General features: G+C 39.7%; 1 protein-coding gene across 3 annotated transcripts in view; it reads left to right on the top strand.

The window, feature by feature from the left end:
• FRMPD4 (FERM and PDZ domain containing 4) overlaps nucleotides 1-21,698 on the top strand; it is a 308,889-nt gene that overhangs the window by 262,475 nt on the left and 24,716 nt on the right. For all 3 annotated transcript variants that reach the window (XM_071561918.1, XM_071561826.1, XM_071561738.1), the window contains one exon: nucleotides 15,444-15,489. In XM_071561918.1, the coding sequence (XP_071418019.1) occupies nucleotides 15,444-15,489 (46 nt within the window). The remainder of the gene's footprint in view (nucleotides 1-15,443; nucleotides 15,490-21,698) is intronic.

Here is a 21,698-nt window from a genome sequence, read left to right as displayed (position 1 = left end):
CAGGTGGTGGCGGTAGATGACCCAGGATTCAGACCCATATAAAAGACTAGACAGTACAATGGCTCTGTAGACACTGATCTTTGTACTTTTCTTCAGGTGTTTATTGGATCAGACTCTTTTATGGAGTTTTCCGAAGGCTCTGTATGCCTTTGCTAGCCTGTTGTCTATCTCTTTGTCGATCTTACCATCAGAGGAAATGATACTTCCCAGATAGGTGAACTGCTGGACTGACTTAAGCTCTGAATTGCCTATGGTGATGTGAGGATGATGGAAGACTTCCTGAGGTGCAGGCTGGTAGAGAACTTCTGTCTTCCTCAGGCTGACTTCCAGCTCCAAAAGCCCAGCAGCCTCTGCAAAGCAGGATGTTAAGCGCTGCAGAGCTGCTTCTGTGTGAGCAACAAGGGCGGCATCATCAGCAAAAAGCAGCTCATGGACAAGGTGATTCAGGGTCTTGGTGTGGGCCTTCAGTCACCGTAGGTTGAAGAGGTTTCCATCGGTACGATATCAGATGTAGATGCCGTTTTCTTCATCGAGGTCTGCTGTGGCTCTTTGGAGCATCATGCTGAAGAAGATTGTGAATAGAGTTGGTGCAAGAACACAACCTTGTTTCACACCATTGGTTGTTGGAAAGGGCTCAGAGAGTGCATCGCCATATCTGACTTATTCATGCTGATCCTCATGTAGCAGGATGATCATTTTGAGGAACCTGGGGGGACATCCTAAACGTTCCAAGATGTGCCACAGGCCTTTTCTGTTCACAGTGTCGAAAGCTTTGGTGAGTTCAACGAAGGTTACATAGAGACCTTTGTTCTGCTCCTTACACTTGCAGTTGTCTGAGAACAAATACCATGTCTGTGGTGCTACTGTTGGCTCTGAAACCACACTGGCTTTCAGGTAGAAGATCTTCTGCAATAGTGGGTACTAATCTGTTCAGAAGTATTCTTGCAAGGATTTTACCAGCAATGGAGAGCAAAGTAATACCTCGGTAATTTGAGCAGTCTGATTTTTCTCCTTTCTTCTTGTACAGGGTGATGATGATTGTGTCATGGAGATCTGATGGTAGTTCACCTGGTTCCCAGCTACGCACAACAAGCTCGTGGAATTTGGCATGAAGTGCTTGACCTCCATGCTTCCAGATTTCAGGTGGAATTCCATCAACCCCAGCTACCTTGCCAGTTTTCACCTGTTGTATGGCCTTAAGTGTCTCTCCCATAGTAGGGGCTGCATCCAATTAATTTTTCGCCAGTTGTTGTGTAATGTGATGAATTGCTGAGCCTTGAACTACACGGCTGGCACTGAAGAGAGTCTGAAAGTGCTCAGACCATCAGTTCAGGATGAAGGTTTTATCTGTTAGAAGCATTTGACCATCTGCACTGAGTAGGGGGCTTTGAAGCTGGTGTGTGGGTCCGTACACTGCTTTCAGGGCCTCATAGAATCCTCTTTGGTCACCCACATCTGCGCATAGTTGTATCTTTTCTGCTAGGTCGAGCCACCATTTGTTCTGGATGTCTCGAAGTTTCTGTTGGAGCTTGCCGCATGCAAGACGAAAGGCGGCTTTTTTTATATGGCAAGATGGCTGAGCAAGGTGTGCTTGGTGAGCAGTTCTCTTCTTCTTCAGCAATTCCTGGATCTCTTGATTGTTCTCATCAAACCAGTCTTTGTTTTTCTTGGAGGAGAACCTTAGGGACTCTTCAGAGGACTGCAGGATGCAACTTTTAATATGTTGCCAAAGTGCTTCAGGAGAGGGATCTATGGGATTATCTTTAAGTCTAGTTTGAAGGTTTCCCTGGAAGCTGTCTCTCACTGTGGCTGTTTGAAGATTGCTGACTTGGAGTCTCTCCTCCTTGGAATGCCACCTCTATTAGGTTTGGGCTTGAAGTGGAGGTTAAGTTTGCAACGCACAAGGCTGTGGTCTGTTTGACATTCTGCACTCGGCATCACTCGAGTATGACGGACATCGCTGACATTTCTCTGTTGCAGTTAAGATATAGTCAATGAGGTGCCAGTGCTTGGATCGAGGATACATCCAGGTTGTCTTCAGGCTGTCTTTCTGTTGAAAGATAGTGTTGGTGATGCTGAGCTGCTGTTCTGCACAAAACTCTAGCAGGAGGCGTCCGTTGTCGTTGCAGTTTCCAACGCCATGCTTGCCCAGGACTCCTTTCCAGGCTTCAGAATTCTTACCTACTCTGGCATTGAAGTCACCAAGGATTATGATTTTATCATCTGCAGGAACATTTTGGGTGAGGCGGCGCAGGTCTGTGTAGAATTTGTCTTTTTCCGCTGGGTCAGCTTGGAGAGTTGGGGCATATACACTAAAAAGAACAACATTTTGCTTGTTGTGTAGAGGGAGGCATAAGGACATAATGCAATCGGAATGACCTGTCAGCAGATTTTCAAGTTTGGAGGCAATGGAGTTTTTAATCATGAAGCCAACTCCTGAAAGGTGTCTTTCGGTTTTGGGTTTGCCTAACCAGTAGAGTGTGTAGCCAGCACCATGTTCTTTAAGGCTGCCTTCCTCATGAAGACGAACTTCACTGAGAGCAGCAATGTCAATGTTGAGCCGTGACAGTTCGTGGGCAATTAGAGCAGAACAACGCTCAGGACATCCACTATCCCCAGTATCAAGCATGGTTCTGATGTTCCAACATGCGAGTGTTAGTTTGAGCACACCTTTGCAGGCAGGTGTATGCCTTTGAAATCTCTTTGTTCTTGTTTGACCACATGGAGGATGCCGGTTGGCTGTGGTTATCCAAACAGGTGTGGAGATGAGCTTTGTTTAGGCCACCTTTGCTAGGCCCCTCTCTGTGTGGAGCAAGCAGTGCTGTCCCTAGAAAAGGCTGCTTGGTCATTCAGGGTGCTGCCGCAAGAGACTGTCAACTCCGGGGTCAAGTCTCTAATGACCCGTATCCTGAACCGCCTGCATGCAGGGTTGGGTCTGAGGCTTCCAGCTGCTTCCTATCACCTGCCGTTTTTGACCCTCACCTGTCGCTACAGGGCTTTGCAATGTGGGTGAACCCTTCGAACCTGCACAATGGATTTTTTAGGTGAGGCACAGCATGCGCAGAACTGGCCCCACCCTTTACTCCCCAGGTTCATCTGCCACAGCCTAGCGAGCTTGGACGATGAAAGTGAGTACCTCAGGACGTAGGTTTGGTTAGAGTATCCTTCTCTTAGATGGATGGCCTTACAGGGCTAAGCGAGGTCCATCTGCCTGGGTTTGGGGTTGGAGTTGTCCTTCTCCTAGGATGGTTGCCAGAGGGCTAGCCAGCCCATCCTGCCTGTGGACACACTTTGTCTGACCCTTCAGCTGAGACCTGTTCTGGCATGGGAGACCCTACCGGTGGCACAAACCACCTCCAGCATAGCTCTCAACCTCATGAGGGCACACAAGCTTCTCCCCCACGACAAGGGGGTCTCCCCGGAGAAGATATTTAGATGTATTAAATTACAATTAACAGTATGATTTTGAAAGATTGGACAGAGTTTTAAATAGAATAGATTTTAAAAGTCATATCTTATTAATTTTATCACATTAAACAAATTCTTCCTTTAAATAAAGGAAAAAAAAGGGATGAACCTTTCAATTTGAAACGTTCTGGATATATGGTATATATTCATGTCAGGACTTTTTAATAATTAATGCAATTTAGCAGAAGGAAGTGGTTAATTGTCTGGCAGAGTTCTGACTCAATTTCTTCTCCTATCACTCTGCTTCTTAAATACATTAAATAATGTGTGAGGACACAAATATAGCCAAGCAGTCTGCACCTCGTGACTGCTGTTGTCTGAATTATTGTGCTACGTGCGCAGTACATTAAGAAGAGAAGCCTCTTTGGCTGCCCATCCAAATCATTATAAAATCACATCTGCCATCACTTATACTGTTCCAGTGGCACATGGATATGTCTTTGGCATCTGACCAATCAATTTTCTATTCCAGACTCAGTAAGCAAAAATCATTCTGCATTAGTCTCTGCAGCTCAGTATCCATCAATTGTCTAACCTTGCAGATATAATAATAATTACAGTAATACTAATCATAAAGCCCACAAATCTCAAGTCACTGACTGCAAAAACTTTTCTTAATGAGGAATTGAGTTAATGTTTGCTATAACATTTATTTCTTAAAACGATTTCCATCAATCTGTAATTATTTAAAACATAATAATACCGTTGTGTTCCATAACAAAGAACATAGATGCTCATAGATGGATCAGATAGTCTAGTTTCAAAAAAGCAGATAAGACAGGAAAGCAAAAGTCATAGTGTTCAGATATGTGAAAGAAAAATACCATCGGATGATTATGTTTTTCTTAAGGAATGATAAGAAAGCCAATAATATTGAACTGAGAATATTATATCATATAGTGCTGGAAAATGCAATATTTTTCAGAATTCAAGAGCTTCATCTCATTTCTGAATGCATCTTCCTCTTCTTAATTTCTTTTTGCTTTATTGGCTGAGTTACTTAGAGGTCGGATAATGCTGTGAAGGACTTCCAATTCAAAATAGCCCTAAGTGAATGTTATGCATTATTAAAAAAACTCAGATAACTCTCTAAAACAAGATGATCCTAAAGCATTTAACATTTAATCAGCAAAATTTATCTCATGTTCTGCTTTTTGAAAAGCATTAAGGAAAAGAAAAAAATTAATAGCTCCAGGAATGAAGGATGTATGTGAATGCCTGACCTTTCATTACTACATACACAATGCCCAAACCTGAAAATGAAAATGCCAGCGCTGTACAGATTATGAATAGTAGCTATAATGATTTCTAATGCTTCAGTGAAATGAAAATGAAACTCTTATCATGAAAGATTATGGTTAATTTGTCCCATAATAGAAATATCTTTTAAGATTTTCTCATCTTTAGTGATCTTTCATCCTCTTTAATATGTAACTCTCATAAATCTCTTTTGTATTCGTACAGACACCAACATCGCTCCTCTACAGTGTCTGAACTGTTCAACTATCTTTTCTTTCACTTCTTTATTTACAATTTAAAACATAATTTTAGAATACATGATTTCCTTGCTTCTCAACAAAGAACAAGTTTACACTAGTTTTATTTTAATTCATCATTGTAATTATTTATTCAAAGTGTTTGGCATTAGATAATGCTCTTCATTGGGTTACTCTTTTTATTGATCTCTTAATTGCCATACTGTCTGAAATGGTCAAACTTCACTATACAAAATTCTGTGTCAGCATATACAGTAGATTTCCTTTGTCCAAAGTATGCCCTGCTATGACAAAAATCAGAGTACTGCAGGAAACTGTTGGGAGAGTAGAAGCACTAATGGAGCAATATTTGCATTATATTAATAGTCGTATATCAATTGCCCAACTTCTGTCAAGACTAGGCAGGCAAACCAGAGCTCTGCTAGAGGCAAGACTTCATTGTGAAAGACAGCAGTGTTGCTTTTCCTGCTGCCAGAAGTTGCTGTGACCATCACAGCAAGTGTACTTTCCTTCAAATGCATAAGCAGTCAGTTGCCAGTCCAGCTTTGGATTGATGGTTTGTGGTAGCAGAGCTGCACAGTCTTGTTCAATCACCAGTGCAGTTTTAACCTGGGCAAAATTACATCTCTGTAGAAAATAGACATTAAAAGTGTCATGAAGTTTTTGTTGACTCCTGGGCTTAACTTTATGCTTCTCTGCCACTTAGAACACAGAGAAATAGTTCAACATCAGTTAAATCAAAACTTTCACTTCCCAGGGGCATGAGAGGTCTGCCGAAGCCAGACTAGAGGAAAAAACTACTGAGTAAAGTGATGATTGTCACTTTCTAACACAGTGTCAGCAAAAACAGACATTAAAAATAAACCACTAGAAGACAGATTTTCTTTTCTAAATGAAGATTTACATTGTCTCTTTGAAAGAAAAAAAAGGAAACCAAAAAGACTTCATTATGTGAATATTAGAACTATATTCACTCCCTGAAACATCCTTTTCAATTACTAGATCATATTGTTAATCTCTCTTTTACACTGAGGTAAGTGAATGGAATAATACTAATTTTCAGAGTTTGGAAAGTTGCCTCATCATTTCCTTCAGTCTGTAACCTTCATTATTTTGTCTGTTTCCACTATTGAAATAAAATTCAAGTGACTATGTGATTGCATCAAGATATCTAAACAACTGCTGAAAATTCAGTACAGCATAAGAAAGCTTCTCATAATCTAATTCAGATAATGTAGAGGAACATATAGGATGTATGCAGAAAAGTAATCAAGCTGTTGTAGTCCTTTCTCACAGATAAGTGAACTGAGAATTCAGTTTGACCATCCAGATGTATTTACAAAAATTTAGAAAGTGCTCTAGAAAACAGAAGAATGTTGTAATTAGATTTAGCATTATTCAAATTAAACTTTGTATGCCCATAGATACTAATGTAGCAAAATCATAAGGGCTCCATTTTTGAAGGTTAAAGATAAGAAATGATGGAGTAATTGGAATAAGTTTCGTAACTATTACTGAGTCTGTGGTGGATGCTTTAGAGAATTGGTTCATACCACTGTTTCAAAATCTGTCATCTCAGCATTAGGTTGGATTTTGTGGATCAGAATTTACCATGCTGTGCAATTTGTTCTGCAACCTTTGTGTTTCAGTACAGTCCAAGTTCCTGCATGTCTTATATAAAAAATGCTAGTGCAAAGGATCCCAAATTAGTTACTTGAGCAGTATGGGCAGTGGGCAGGTGTTGTGTGCCCGTGGGATTCTGTGCATGGACAGCTGCTGAATGGGTAAACAGACTTACACTTATTTCTTGGTTTGGGCCAGGACAGAGTTAGTTTTTTTGCAGTAGCTTTGATGGAGTGGAGCCTGGAGCTGTCTGAGTGTGTCTGTGTTGTTATTCTGTATCACCTCACATCATTGCTGGGGTTTGGAAGTGAGGGACATTCTTCTTGGAACAAGGTGGGTGTGGTTTGTAGTTGGAGGAAACTGTGCAGAGTGGAGGGTCTGTCTGCCATTGTTTTTCATTGTCCTGGGCTTGGTGAACATTTTGCCTGTAAATAGCTTTCTCTCTTTGTACACTTTTGTGATTAGTATTGTTGTTGTTACTGTTCATTTTTTTATCTCATTGCTGTTTCCAGTAAATTGTTCTTATCTTAACCCATGATCTTTGCCTTTTGTACTCCAGCTGGAGGTGGTGAGGGTTAGGGTTAGGGGGAAGTGAGTGCTGCTGCAGTTTTGGTAAGAGCACTGAGTTTGGAAACTACCTAGCTTACTTAGAAACTCTGTCTGAAAAGCCTTGCACACAATGCCCATGGAAATGTCTCTTATAAGTCATTGCAATCTTATAGAAACAGTATAGTCTGAGAAATAAAGTGAAATTTTCAGAAGAGTATAGCTGACCTCTCCATGGTTAGACCAACCTCTTCTGTAAATATTTTACTTTGATAGTTTTGAATAATAACTCTATTGCACCATTTCTAAAGATGTGTCATCAATAGACATCTTGGGTCTATCTTAATTTTCAAAGGGTAATGAACAAAATGTAACCTAACTTTTGCTCAGAGCTTTTGAGGCTTTGGCAGTTAATGATAGGAAAACTAGCATTCAAATGTTGGCCTGGATGAATGACCTGAGAGACCATTATTATCCCATTTTAGCTATCTTTGATCCTTTAAAGCTAATGTGCAGAAAGTCTAATTAGAAGAGGACAGCTGAACAATTAATTAATAGGGGAATAAGCACTACATTTTTCTCCTTGGCTGTATGGCATCTCCATACAGTGTGAAGTAATTGATGCTGTGATGCTGCAGCAGTGGCATGCTAACATTTGGACTTGATCAAAGTCTCAGTCCATCATATATACACAAATGCTCCTCTGGCTCTTGTGGGGTTTTTACACTGTGCAAAATGAGCAAATACTGATTCTGTTCAATCAAACAACTCTAGTGTTAATAACTCCTAATGCATTCTCTATTCCATCTTGAAGTTTAACCCTGAGTGCCCTCAGGGTCTGAGGGAGACTGTCCTAGATTAAGTAGGAAAATTGTTTAAGGAAGACACCTCAGTCAGTGTTGAGTTTTCTGCATATTGCTGATATTAAGAGGTGAACTCAAATATTAATTGAAGGCCAGTGTAGTAAGGAGCAGGTAACATTGCTCATCAGTTAGATAGCCACGTAATGCTGCTGTTGCTATTGCCCCACCAAGACACTGTTGTACAGCATGCACAACTATTAACTGACCAACATTTTGTTAACTCAGTTACAAAGGTAATAGCCTTAAAGTTGAGGAACTGGACAACTTTGAATATTTATTTACAGAAGGATTATGTTAACTAGAGGTAAATAGAAGTCTTCATAAGCACTGAAATTCCAAGAACAACAGCTTTCCAGGGCTCACTTTGCAGCAGTGCTAATAATGGAGAAAACAGAGTGAATTTAGTATATGTGAAAGCTTGACTTATGGACAGCCTTAGAGAATAGGAGGGTTTTTTATTCTCAAAGCCTTTATTTGGTGAGGTATCTGAGATGGCATCTCCTGTGTGAAAGCCCACCAGTGTTTCACAGCCCTGATCTGAAGGGATCACTTCTTTTGGAGGAAACAAGTGTAATGCAGCCTGCAGACACATTCTCTCCTCAACCCCTTATGGACACTACCAACAAAGGTTCCAATTAGTACCGTCTTCAGACTGTGGCAATTTTAAAGATTGACTTTCACACCATACCAGGCCTCTAAAACAAAGAAGAACATTTATACAAAACACAATTTGCTCTGACAGAAATTTTCCATATGCTATTATTGAAGTTATTTATGTTTGAATCAGAGCATCTTTTCACTCAGCTGTTTCTGCTGCTGTTTGATCCTGTAGTGCTGTAATAATCCAATGCTTATGTGTTTTATACTTTATGTGGCAGCAGTCATTTCAAGCATCCATTACTTGCATGGGTTTTAGGGCTCAGACATTCAAAGTGGAATCCTGCACAATTCCCCTGTTCTTGTGCAGATTGCTTCTGCTGCTGCAAGCTCTCACATATTTGAATGCAGACTTAAATTTTAAGGGCCTTGTAAAGCAGCAGGCTGTGCAAATTAAACTGCAGGGTTCAGGAGTTCACAAGTTGAAGTTGCTTGGATATCAAGAATATTTTATTGCTTTGACAGCGAGGCTAAGGACAGGTAATATTATTAACATCAGTAGATGTAGCAGCCGCAGCTTTTTAAATGTGATTGTGATCCCTCTGCCTTCTAATACCAAGGATTTCAATGCACCCTCCCTATCTCCACATATAAGGCCTGAACACCATGATCTTTGCGTTCTGTGCTCTGTCATCCCCAGAAAAAAAGTGTCCAAGCTGATGCTCCCTTTCATCTTCTAAGTGTTCCTCATGTGTCTGAACTTTGACCTCATGTCCCCATCTTCTATATCTGTGAGCCATGCAATGTTACACCTCCTCCTCAAAAGAGGATGCCAGGCCTTACCTCTGTGGTGGCTGTCCTAGTTCAGCAGGAGGGACCAGCTAACACTTTGTGAGGGTGATCAAAGCTGTGTATTCTACCCCCTGTATTTATTCCCCAAGGACAATGGGCCATTAGCAGCAGCTGCCCAGGGAGTCATTATCACCTTCACACCCAGCCTGAGGGGGCATGGCTGCTAATTGGCCATCAACAGTTCAACAATACCCCCTGGCTCCCAGAGTTAATCACCCATTGTGTGAGTCCCCACCCAGGGGGAGGGTCTGGGTGCTCTCTGAGGATACATAAGTGGTGGGTAAGAAGTCCTTGGGAACTTCTTGTGAGATCCAGAGGAGCAGCAGGACCTTGAGAGGAGGAGATAACCGCTCTCACTCAGACCACAGCCCTTGCCTGCACCAACAGGTTTTTCACTTCCTTTTGCTCTGGACTTGGGGGTGGGAGCCACAGGGATCTCGGCACAAGGGCAAACAAACCCCCTTGGGTTTGTGCCTCAGGACACTGGGTTATACTGCTGAATTGAAAGCAATTTCCCTTTTGTATCAGTGTATTTGTTGTAATATTATTATTAAATTTTAGCTCTGACTTATAATCTCTCTTGTGGTGAGTTCATTTCCCCTGCTGGTTCACCTTTAAACCAGCACAGTGGCCTACCTTTTATCATAAGCCTCTTGTTACACTTCATGCCTGCTGCATTCCTGCAACTGTTCTGTGACATGGAGTTGGGGATGTAATGACATGTGTGGCATACCCTGCCTTACCAGCAGGGTACCAGCGCAATGGCAGGAAACTCCATGTGTAGCTGTGTACAAGACTTTCAAAGAGACTTCACAGAGGTCAGTGCAACCAACTGGACAGGCAGAGACTGAAATCCCACTGCCACTCTTCAAGCAATTTGTTGTGCCAGGTATTGGCAACCCCTTGAGAAAGTATAATTTTTTGCCTAAAAATTGTCTGGAAAATCTCCTCCTAGGCTTGGAGAGGTCTGATGCTTCACCTGCTGCTAAAGCAATGATTATGCATGGGTAGATATAATCAAGAGGCCAAAACCAATCTGTCCACAGTAGCACAGCTTCCAGCCTGGTGTAATCTGTTGTACTTGTCAGTTAGAAGCTACAGAGTCATGAAACCATTGCCTGTAGTTTGTGTGCTGCAGTGTTACCTTTGGAAATGAAAGGGGAGAAGCCCCACATACCATGGCTCTTGCTGGAGATGTTCTCCAGTGCAGAGAGCTTTTAGCTTGTGTGTTTGTATTTGTGCAGTGTTGCTTCTCCTATGACAAAAATAGCCTCCTTGGGGAAAGGCTCTTCTTAAAGCCTTTCACCCTGGGTCCCTCTGCATTGTTTCATGAGTGTCCATGGATGCTGAGTTTGTCTGCTAACTTATCACAGTTCACTAGTCAGCTCTGGCAGGTTGGCATCATTACCGGACCTGGAGGCTCACCCGGTATGTGTGTATGTATGTGTGTGTGTGTGCTGTGTGATAATAGCTGAGAATGAGGAAACTCTGGGTTAAGATGGGTCTACTCTGTCCCACCAACATCCTTCCAGAAGATGCCTCTAGCCCTGGAAATAAATCTACCCAGATCTCTGGGGAAAACTGTTCTTTTCCACAGGAACTATTGCTCTTGATAAGGTCCTGGAAAAGTGAAATTTGGAGCTTCTCTACATGAAGATAAATACTGTAGAACAGGTTTTGTGTAAAAATGGATATATAGCTCAAATCGAAAGTATCCCTAGTTGGAACTAGATGATTTTAAGGTCCCTTCAAACCCAAACTTTTCTATGATTCTGTGATTCATTCTATGAAGTAATTAGAAATGTACTACAATAGAGTGACTTTGAAAAATCTTTGTTCATTATTACTGCGTTAATCTTCATGGAACTGAAAGACATTCTACCATGGAATGATTTTTCTCTAGCCTAGATTCTAGAATATGAAGACAATTTTCACTTTCTATAGCTCTGAATAAGGAATTTGAGGTAACCTGTTACGTTTTGTAGTTAGCTTTTGATCCACTGATTTCCATTTCCTTACTTCAAAAATGTAGCATGAAACACCGCAAGTCATGGTATCAAACTTCACAATTATGAAATTTAGACCTTTCTCATTAATAGTGAGAGACAGAGCAAAGCAGGTGATCCTAAAGTAACAGAGAACAAAGCATTTCCAAACAAGATTTTCAGAATTTCATGTTCATTTTAAGTGAAACAGTGCTAAGTTATAGTTAGGAGAAAGATCTTTCTGAATTGCATTGCCTGTAAATCATATTATTTATTATATGTCCATTCTTCATTCATCTTCAGTGGGAGAGAAATTGAGTGCTCCTCTTGTATGTAATATTGCTAAAAGCTTTTAAATTAACATAAACAATAATTTTTCTTTCTCTCTTCTTAAGAGCAATATAGGTATACTTTATCATATGCTGTATTTGCAGTAGAATGCATACAGAGTACACACTCACTCCATTTGGCTCAGACACTGGGATTCTCCCACATCCCTCATCTATCCTTGCTCCTTCTCTCTTCCAGCTCACAAGAAGCAGAAGAGAGACAGTGATTTCCAGCCTCAGGTTCACAGATAAAGTCAATGGCGGGCATTGCAGCTGAATGTTAACGCCTCATGTAGCTCAAGATGCATGATACTTAGTAATACTTTAACCTTTATAACAAAACATAATTTGATTTTCAAACTATCTATATTCTCTCTTTGTTACAGCCTAGGTAGCTGTAAGGAGTATAGAGAACTGACAAATGTAATTACCACACAGGACACAGAGAAGGACAGAGAAGTGAATCACAAATTCTCATCAGAGTTTTCAGATTTTAGCCTTCTTCTCACCATTTGATTCTAAGGTCAGGAAATGAAAAAAGCATTGTGATATTTTATTGCGGTGTTGGTGTTAGCTGGTCAGATGGCAGAGCACCCAAAAACTCCTCAGCTTCTTGTCCAAGCTTGGAGTTGCAGATGTTTAGTCTTGAGTGACTCTAAAAGAGTATATAGATTTAAAATAGAAATAATTAGGCAGTTGTTAAGTGAGTATGAAAGGTATTAAAATAACTATATATAATAAATATTTAAATTTTTTTAGTCACATTTTAGAGGAGGAAAGACATTTCAGGAGGAAAGTAAGATGGCAACTGGAGGGGGTTTTGCCACTATGTTTCAGAATTTGTTTAAAAGAAGTGGCTCACATTGAAGTATGGTGATGTACCTAGTTTATGTAATTGAAACTGTCTATATGTTTTACTGTCATGTGGACATACATATGCCCACATGACACATATGTTTAAACAACCAAAGTCACAGATCACACAGTCAGTGATTCCGTTGTTTCTCCGTTATTGTGACATGTACAGTACATGGTACAATTGACAGTTTCCAGTGCTGTGCATATAGGTTTATAGGATTTTCTAACCATACTGGAAGTATTAAAAATGTGCTGTCCTATGGAGTTTTGTCGTCATCAGCTGAGAATGTTTTAAAACAAACAGAGGAGACTTGAGTGAGTACTGCAGATGAAAAAGCTACAAATTAAGTATTTATTTCTTCTAAGTGATGTTTTCTATGTAGCATGAGTTTTATAAAAAATGTTTAAGGGTGAGGGGTTTGTATGTGATGTTTGATACCAACCTCATGTACATGTAATGTGCTTGTGTCCAAATACTGAAAAGGGCCTCAAATGTTGAATGAATGGTCTGGGGTCTAGCATCCTCCCATGCAAGTGGTTATCCTGTAGGAAAGTCTTGTCCACAAATCATATCTTTTGACCTTTCATTAAAAAAAAAGCACATGTTAGTCTAGAATGAATCTTGCCTACACCACTGGTACCTGGACTGGTTTAATCTAAGAATAATGAACAGACGAAAAACATTTTACGGAGAAGATGATTTTCATTTTTTAAGACAAATTTCTAAGGTAGCTGGGCCAGAGGAGGCAGAGGCAGGTGGTATTCTTATGTTGCATGAAAAGCATGAAGTAGTGGGTTGAAAGTAATTGAAGAAGTCAGTTGGGCATGACATAGTTACCCCAGGGCAGCAGTTCATCCCATAACTAACTGTGGGCCTTTTTGTCTACTTGTATGCCTAGGTTAATAGAGCGGTCATAATTGGATAGCTGTGGACACCATAGATGTGGCTGTGAGATTCTTGTAAAAAATTACATTTCTTATTATGCTTTTTCAGATTTCCAAAAATGTGGTAGGGCAGTAGAATAGGAAAAAAGTAGATGGTATATTGTTGTTACCCCAATCAGAAAGGGCATTGCTTTTTTTTAAGCTGCGAGTTAAAAGTCTTCAAGAAAAACAATGGAGAATAATAAAGAATAATTGTGGAGATTTCCAAAACTTTAGGTAGCAGACCTTAAAATTGAAGTGTAAGTTTTCATCATTATGAGCATTGTATGTGAAGCCGATTTCATGATTGAATAAATAATATCTAGAATCTAACTTTAGAATATATTCTTTTGAAATGAAAAATAATTGTGGGAAATTCCGGAAAATAGTTATATTTATATCTGAAGGGGATAAAATTATGTTGGGTTTTGGCAGAACATATAATTTTCACCACATATAGCTCCTCGTAACTTATTTTTTTCAACTTTCTGAATTAATGTTTATGCTGTTCTTCCAGGTCCAGACAGGCAGCCAAAACCTTCAATCCCTTCCTTTGAAAAGCCTACCTACAATCCTTTACTGTAATGATACAAATATCTAAGTAAAAATTGAAACTTAACAATTTTTTTTTTTTAGTTAGGGATATTTGATCAGAACTTGTCCCCTTCATGACTGATAGCTTGACAAAAATAGAATTTGCTATCCCTGTTGGCTTTCTGTGATATGTTGGCTTTGTCAAGTATAGCCTGGCTTTCCAAACCAGTTTCTGACTGGGTCTTCAGTCTCTCCTCTATTTTTGTTGCTTTTTGGCTTTTTGATTTGTATATCGCAGATGTGAGTATGTGTAAAAGGTGGCCCTTTATAACACCAATACAGTGGGATTTTTTTTTAGGTAGTTTTCAGGCATGCGCCAAATTAGTTACATGTCAGTGCCAGGCAGTAAGTCACATAAATAAACAATTTGAGTCTGGAAGTAGTAAGAGGAACAGAAATTCAGTTGTATCTCAATGAAATGGCAACTAACCTTTTCTTAGGTAATATTGCCCTCAGCAGCCATCAGATCAACAAGGTAACACAGGAAATCTTGACTCTGGCTTTTCTTCCTTCCTCTTCTACTTTACCTTTGCTTTTCCCCACTTGTCCACCACCCCCAACTAACCACTGACAGCCAAAATATGCATGTGTCATTTGTCCAGATCACTTGATCACATGAAGATTCCTAGTAATTTCTTCTCTTTATCCCATAAATCAGTTGGATTTTTTTAGAGCTGCTCATATGTTTTCCATTTACTAAATTCATCCTAAAGAGGACCTGTTTAAATTGAAAGAAAAACTTTTCTTTAGCAATCTTGTAAAAATAGGGAAATTCTTATGGGGGTGTTCAACAAATATTAGTCTTTTCCCATCCATTTAAAAAGGTGAGCTAAAGAAGAAATGAGGGCTGAATTTTATCCTCATGTTTGTTTTGAAAAAAACACTGCTGTCTTCAAATAGATTTGACTTTAAGTGTACAAGAGTTAGATAGTATAAAAAGTTACTTGCATTTGTAAAGCAAGTGAAAGAAATTCATACTCTGTAGATACTGAACTAATACAATAAATCAAAAGTTACTTCGTTCTTGCTGGAGACAACTATTATTACAGCATGCAGGTCTCTGATGAAGCAAAAATTTGTAGCATAAAGTATAAAGTTAAGTAAGTTCAATTTTTTAGATTGCAGGAAACTTCTTTCCTAATAGCCATTGTTATTTTGGCCTAATAGTAATCTCTGCAATTCTCTGCTATGTGATTTTAATAAACATTTTGCCATATTAGTTGTTTTTCCATTAAAAAGAAAAGCTGGTTATCTGTAGTGAATAAAAATATGAATCTTTACTTGATTTTACTTTTTTTCTTTTTATAGAAGCTGCAAAGAATCAATCCTCCTTACTGTTGTTCAACCTTACCCTGTAAGTATTGTCAGTGTTTTCTGAATTAGTTTCCTAGCAACATAGCAACTTCTTTTTCTGCCTATATTCTGTCCATGTATCTACCTTATTTGTGCAATAAAAAGAAATAAGTGCAATAAGGGCTGTGTCTCCTAAAGGTGATGTTTAAGACAGTGTTACTGTGTTCTACACTCAAAGGCTTCTTTAGTAAGTTAAATAACAGCAGTGTCTTTAAACTCGTATCAGGGAGATCGATGGAGCAGGATGCTGAGTTCTGCTTCAGTTCTGATTTGTTGTTCCTCCTGGCTTTTTCTTGATTGTGCCTTGGTCCCACAGAGTTACTCTGCTGTAGCAAACCAGCTGTACCCTAGGTAAGGGAGGGCTCTGTCTGCATTACCAGTGCAGAGCTTGTGGAGATGAGGGGAGAGAAGAGACAGACAGGCAATTGTGTGAGGTTGGCTTGAAGCTGGGAGAAGTGGGCTGGGGGAAACTGCAGCCCGCCTCAGAGAGCTGGTTTATGTGATGTGCCTCAGTAGTCTGTGAGAGTGGATTTGTGACCTGTCAGTTCAAACCCACCTCCCATGACAAAAGGAGAGAAGCCAAGCCAGGGAAGGATGCATATCTCTCTCTTGCTGTACATTTGTGCACAGCCATGCATACGTTCTGGGCTGCTGAGGAGCTTCAGTCATGCATCAGGAGTGATTTCAGATCGAGCGGGTCCATTCAGCTCCCTCTTGGTTAGCCTGATACACAATAGTTTTTATTAGCAAGAGATAATTGCATCCTTTTCACCCAAGAATTAGAGATGAGGTGGATTTGACACAAAGATGTGAAAACAAATTTATCTGATGAGACTGCAAAACACACATCTTGCAAAAGCAACTTGGCCTGAGCTGTGTGTCTTTGTACTAGTCATTAACCCTTCTGGTTAGTTTTGAGGTGATCATGTAGTTGTGCTGGTCCTGCGCCTTTTCTAGAAGCCAGTCTGGACTGCAACTTATTAATGAGAGAAAAGCACGCATTCCACAGATAACCAGGCAGAGGCTACCACCCAGCTGTAAAACCACTGTCAGGAAGGTTAGCTGGGATCTGGTCAACATAAGCCATCTTAAATGAAAATGCAGGCATGGCCTGATTAAATAAAGAAACCTAACTGCTTTTAAAGCTTGCTGGTTTACAGCCAGTGGTTTCACTCACTGTGAATATATATAATATGGGAGCAAAGAAATCCTCACCCACTTTTCTTTTTTATGTAAGTTTCATCTATTGACAGACTTCATTCTTTTCTTTAAATGACAAGTGAAGAAAGGGCGTGTGCTTTAATATATCTATGTATAGTTCTTAAAAGTGGACAGTAAAGTGTAGTATTGCATATCTGTGAGGTGCTGTGTTCTGTTATCTCTACACTGCTGGTCTGAGAGAACACCTATAGGTACTAAATGTAAGGGAATCTGAAACCCAAATGAACTGTGCACTCCATGTTCAGTGAAAGACCTTACAGCATGGGTACAGTCCTACTCCAGCCTTTAACCTGCATCAAAAGCAGCAGGGCCAGCAGGTCAAGGGAGGTGATTCTGCCACTCTGCTCTGGTGAGACCCCACCTGGAGTACTCCATCCAGTCCTGGGGTCACCAGCACAGGAAGGACATCTATCTCTTGGAGCGAGTCCAGAGAAGGGACACCAAGATGATAAGAGGGATGGAGCATTTCCCCAATGAGGAAAGGTGGAGATAACTGTGATTGTTCATCCTGAAGAAGAGAAGGCTTTGGGGTAATGTTAATTGCAGCCTCCAGTACCCGAAGGGAGTTTACAAGACAGATGGAGAGAGACTTATTTACAAGGGCATATAGTAACAGGACAAGGAGGAATGACTTCAAACCAAAATAGAGTAGGTTTAGATTAAGATATTAGGAAGAAATTCTCTACTGTTTGAGGGTGATCAACCACTGGCACAGGCTGCCCAGAAAAGTTGTGGATGCCCTGTCCCTGGAAACATTCAAGTCCAGGTTGGATGGAGGTCTGACCAACCTGGTCTCGTGAAAGGTGTCCCTGTCCATAGCAGGGGAGTTGGAGCTAGGTGATCTTTAAGGTCACTTCCATTCTATGATTCTGTAATTCTGTGATTCTGTGATTCCCAGCTCTTTGGGTCCAAGCTCTGTATGAGGCCTGACAAGGGAGAATCTGCTCCAAAAACTAATCAATAACCGAACTACCTCTAGATATCACTGAACTAAGGATGGCATGGAAACACTTTACTGTCCTGTCAGCCATGTAGGCTGATGTGCCCATTTTATACATATATTTGTGTTGCTACACTATGGCATATCTGTAAGAGTTGCCCAACTCTGCCTTAGAAAAACACTCCTGTTTTTGGGGATTGATATTTTATCTCGTGTAGGCATGAAGATTGTCTCCCATAGAACGTGCACAGAGCAGTTAGAAGATGAGATTGATGTAAGCATGTTAGTGCTAGCTTTAATTGACCCAATCTTATCCCAAAGTTGGGATGCTTCAGTGGAAAGAGCTTGTTGGGAAAGCCTCAACTACAGGACTGTTGCACCCTGCAGGTTTCTTCTGTTTGTGCAGTATTGTTTTACCTCCCTACCTGTCCAGACCAGGGTCTTACTGATTCATAGCATTCTTACTTTGTCACTTTCAACTGCAAGTTTTTCTGCAGTGGAAACAAAGGTGTGTGTAGGCTACCTGAAGGGAAGTTATAGCCAGGTGGGGGCTGGTCTCTTCTCCCAGGCACTCAGCAATAGAACAAGGGGGCACGGGCTTAAGCTCTGCCAGGGGAAATTTAAGTTGGATATCAGAAAAAAATTTTTTTACAGAGAGAGTAATCAGGCATTGGAATGGGCTGCCCGGAGAGGTGGTGGATTCACCATCCCTAGAGATCTTTAAATGCAGATTGGACGTGGCGCTGGGTGCCATGATCTAGTAAATGAACTAGAGTTGGACCAAGGGTTGGACTCGATGATCTTGGAGGTCTTTTCCAACCCAATCGATTCTATGATTCTATGATTCTATGATATGGAGCAGTTGGGATGCTGCCAGTGTATGCAGACAAGTTTGAGCCCTGAAGCAAGGGAAAGTCCCTCAGTTTATGCAAACCTTGGGCTGCAAAGTCTCCTGGGCACTCCTGACTCACCTTGAACATCTGGTTCCTGCTGGCCCTCATGCTGCCACAAGGTTGCTGTTAATAGTTCCTGAGCTTGTTAGGTGACATCCCTTTCAGCTCCGCAGTCCTGGATATTGCTGCACTCCAGCTCTGTACCTGTCCTGGTCTTCTATTCAGGGGGGTCCTCTGATAAATATGGTTTGTCTTACAGTTTGAAAACAATATTTATGTCTTCAAAAATTACGATAGGACGTGTACTTTCCTAATTTCTTTAATTTTGCCTCCTCCATGTTTCCTTTTACTATGTTGCCAATAAAACCAAAATGATGAAGTAGAAACCAGGCAAAGTAAGAACTATTAAATAGACTCAATATTTTCCCTGTTCTTGGCAGGAATACATCTTTACAAACTTTTCATAGATCTCTCTTCTTGATGATGATTTTCCTTTTGCTATTGCACGAAAATATCTGGCAGGATGGATTACAAGAGTACTGTTTCTTAATTGTTTTCATTTGTGCTATTTAGAGTGTGTTTTGGTTTTGCATTTGAGTAACCATCCTTTGTGATTGCAGGTGAAAGTAGTCATGATCTAGATTTGTAGTACTCAGTACTCTTTGAAAGCTTTTGCAGATCATTTTTGCTTAAGTGCATTCAGTTTTGTTTAATGAAACTCATTAAAATTTCTTTTTAATTATGACCAAACCAGAGCATTGGGCTATCTTTTTCTTTCCATCAGTTTACAAATCTGTGCTAGGTGCTTATCACCACTGCTTATCAGGTGGTCACTGAGCAGTTGAAGCAGTTCAAAGTTTTGATTTCTGGAAGTACGGCATTGGATTATACTTTTTGACTGTTTTATTCTGTGAATGAACTATCATTCTGATTGTTGCTTTATTAAGTTTAAAGCATTACTCTAATCAAATAACTTACCTATTTGATATCTGTTCAGATTTTATGTACAGAGATCATTTGATAGGTTGCTTTCCTGATTAATCTCTTAAGCTTCTTGGGTGAAGTCCAAGCCCAGCTGAGATCTATGGCAATTTTGCTGTGCATGAAGTTCTGCAACAGGAAAAAGATAGGATCTTTTTCTGTTTTGAAAGAGATGATGCTTCTTACTATAATATGGTTGCATGTCTGAGGCACAGTGTTAGCAGAAAAACTACAATAAAAGGCACTTATTTATAGATCATAATGATTGTGGCAACAATCTTATTGAGGGTTTATGGGACTAATGATCAGACTATGATAACTGTCTAAAAATGGTAAAATATAAGTAATGTGAATAGTAAAATACAATTGTCTATGATAGATTGTCAAGTTTTAAGAGAGAACCCAGATCTGAACACTATTTCAATAATTAAATTTGTGCCAAGAAATATTCCTGATTGAGATTTGTCAGTGCCATGTCATCAGAACAAATTACTATTTGGTAAAACTTCCCGATGTTATTTCTCCCATGTCCCTACCTGCTCTTCCACAATGCTCTTGTGAGCCAGTGTAGTTGTTTCAGCCTCATTCACAGCGAGAAATTACCATATTTAGTTTGCCTTTGTGCATTATGTCCTTTTTAATAAATTTAATTGTTCCTTGTTTTCCCATTTTATTTCCTTGCTAAATTTTGGCTTATATAATTGCTGTTAGGGGTGGACCAAAAAGTCAACACATTTTTGCAGTGATGCAATTTTTTCCTTATTTTCTGGCAAACATATTTCATATTAAAATAATGGCTATTTTTAAGTAACAAGATTAAAATTTATTGCATATATACACTCTATGGCTATTTAAAAATTACATTTTTGCTGTAGTTTTAAATGTAGTATTGTGATACTTATTGTCACAGAGCAGGTTTTCTTTTCACTTTGTGACAGTCCTATACTGCTGTAATTTTACTTCTTTATGGTAACCCAGTACTACAGTATGGTCTTCTAAATACTTAATCTTTCTTTTTCCTGAGCATTAATAAAGATTTTGTTGTTGCAGCACCTCTACTGGCAAGAGCAGTCAAAGGGGCTTTTTCAGCAAATGAAAATGACATCCCTTAGAATCTCCCTCAAATTATAGTCTAGCTGCAAAAGTGCATAAAGTACAAGACATTGTTATTTTTGTCAAAAAAGTTTCCCTCAAAACGTAGGTTTTTTTCTAAGATCTATCAAAAAATGACCTGCTATAATGCTGCTGACAAAAATAGTATCTTAATTTTGAGAAGTTCAGAAAATGGGAAAATCATATTTTATAGAAAGTCTCTTCTTCTTATCGCAATCTCTTGTCTTTTGACCCTGCTGATGGGATGCCCATTAATTGCAGTCCCTAGTAAGCAGGGTTCAAAGTAGAGTCTCGGTCTGCACTATAATTTTCTCCAGGCAAATCTCTGTGCAATACTTCATTTTTCTTGTTAGCATTTTCTTTAAATAGTGCTGAAATCATCAGCTGATTTATTTTTTTTAATTCTCTGTAAACAAGTAAAATTTACTTAAAATCCTGACAAGTTGGACCTTTTAATAGGAAAAAGTGCTTAGGTCACACAGAGTGAAGTTTGAGGGGTTTTTAATTATTTTGACTCCTTGTTAAAATGTGTGCCCTTGTTTTTCAAAAGTCACTCAAATGAAGCTGTTTTTATCTGTGACAATGCAAATACTTTACTTGCAGTGATAAATGTTCTGCATTAGTGTAAACACCTCCTGCTTAAGGTCATTAACTGAAGATAATGGCTTCCATTTGGCTAAAATACAGAGCATCAGAAACAAATGAACCTGGCACTCTGAAAATCATTAATTGATAGTGTTCTTCTACAAACCTGAAGACATAAAAAAAGAATAGGGCGGCACATCATCTTGCTGAGACTGTTAGACAAGCAAGTTTCGACAATCAAACCCAGCTGTTTTCTGAGGAATTTGCCGCATTCTTTGGAAACACGTTTTTTCTCAAAGAGAAAATGTTAAGTGCCAAGTTGATGCAGCAGTAGAAACAATGAGAATGTGCAATTAAATGCAAAAGCTGTGCTATTACTCAAACCTCTAACCAGCATAGAACATTCTCCCAAATACCTGGCACAGCTGTTTTAGGGTTTCTTTACACCCATGGTTTGCAGTTTGAAGCTTTTTGGAA

Source organism: Pithys albifrons, chromosome 1 (assembly GCF_047495875.1).
Source record: "Pithys albifrons albifrons isolate INPA30051 chromosome 1, PitAlb_v1, whole genome shotgun sequence".
Classification (NCBI taxonomy): domain Eukaryota; kingdom Metazoa; phylum Chordata; class Aves; order Passeriformes; family Thamnophilidae; genus Pithys; species Pithys albifrons.
The sequence above is the reverse complement of the archived record's forward strand: the minus strand, read 5'-3'. Positions and strand labels throughout refer to the sequence as shown.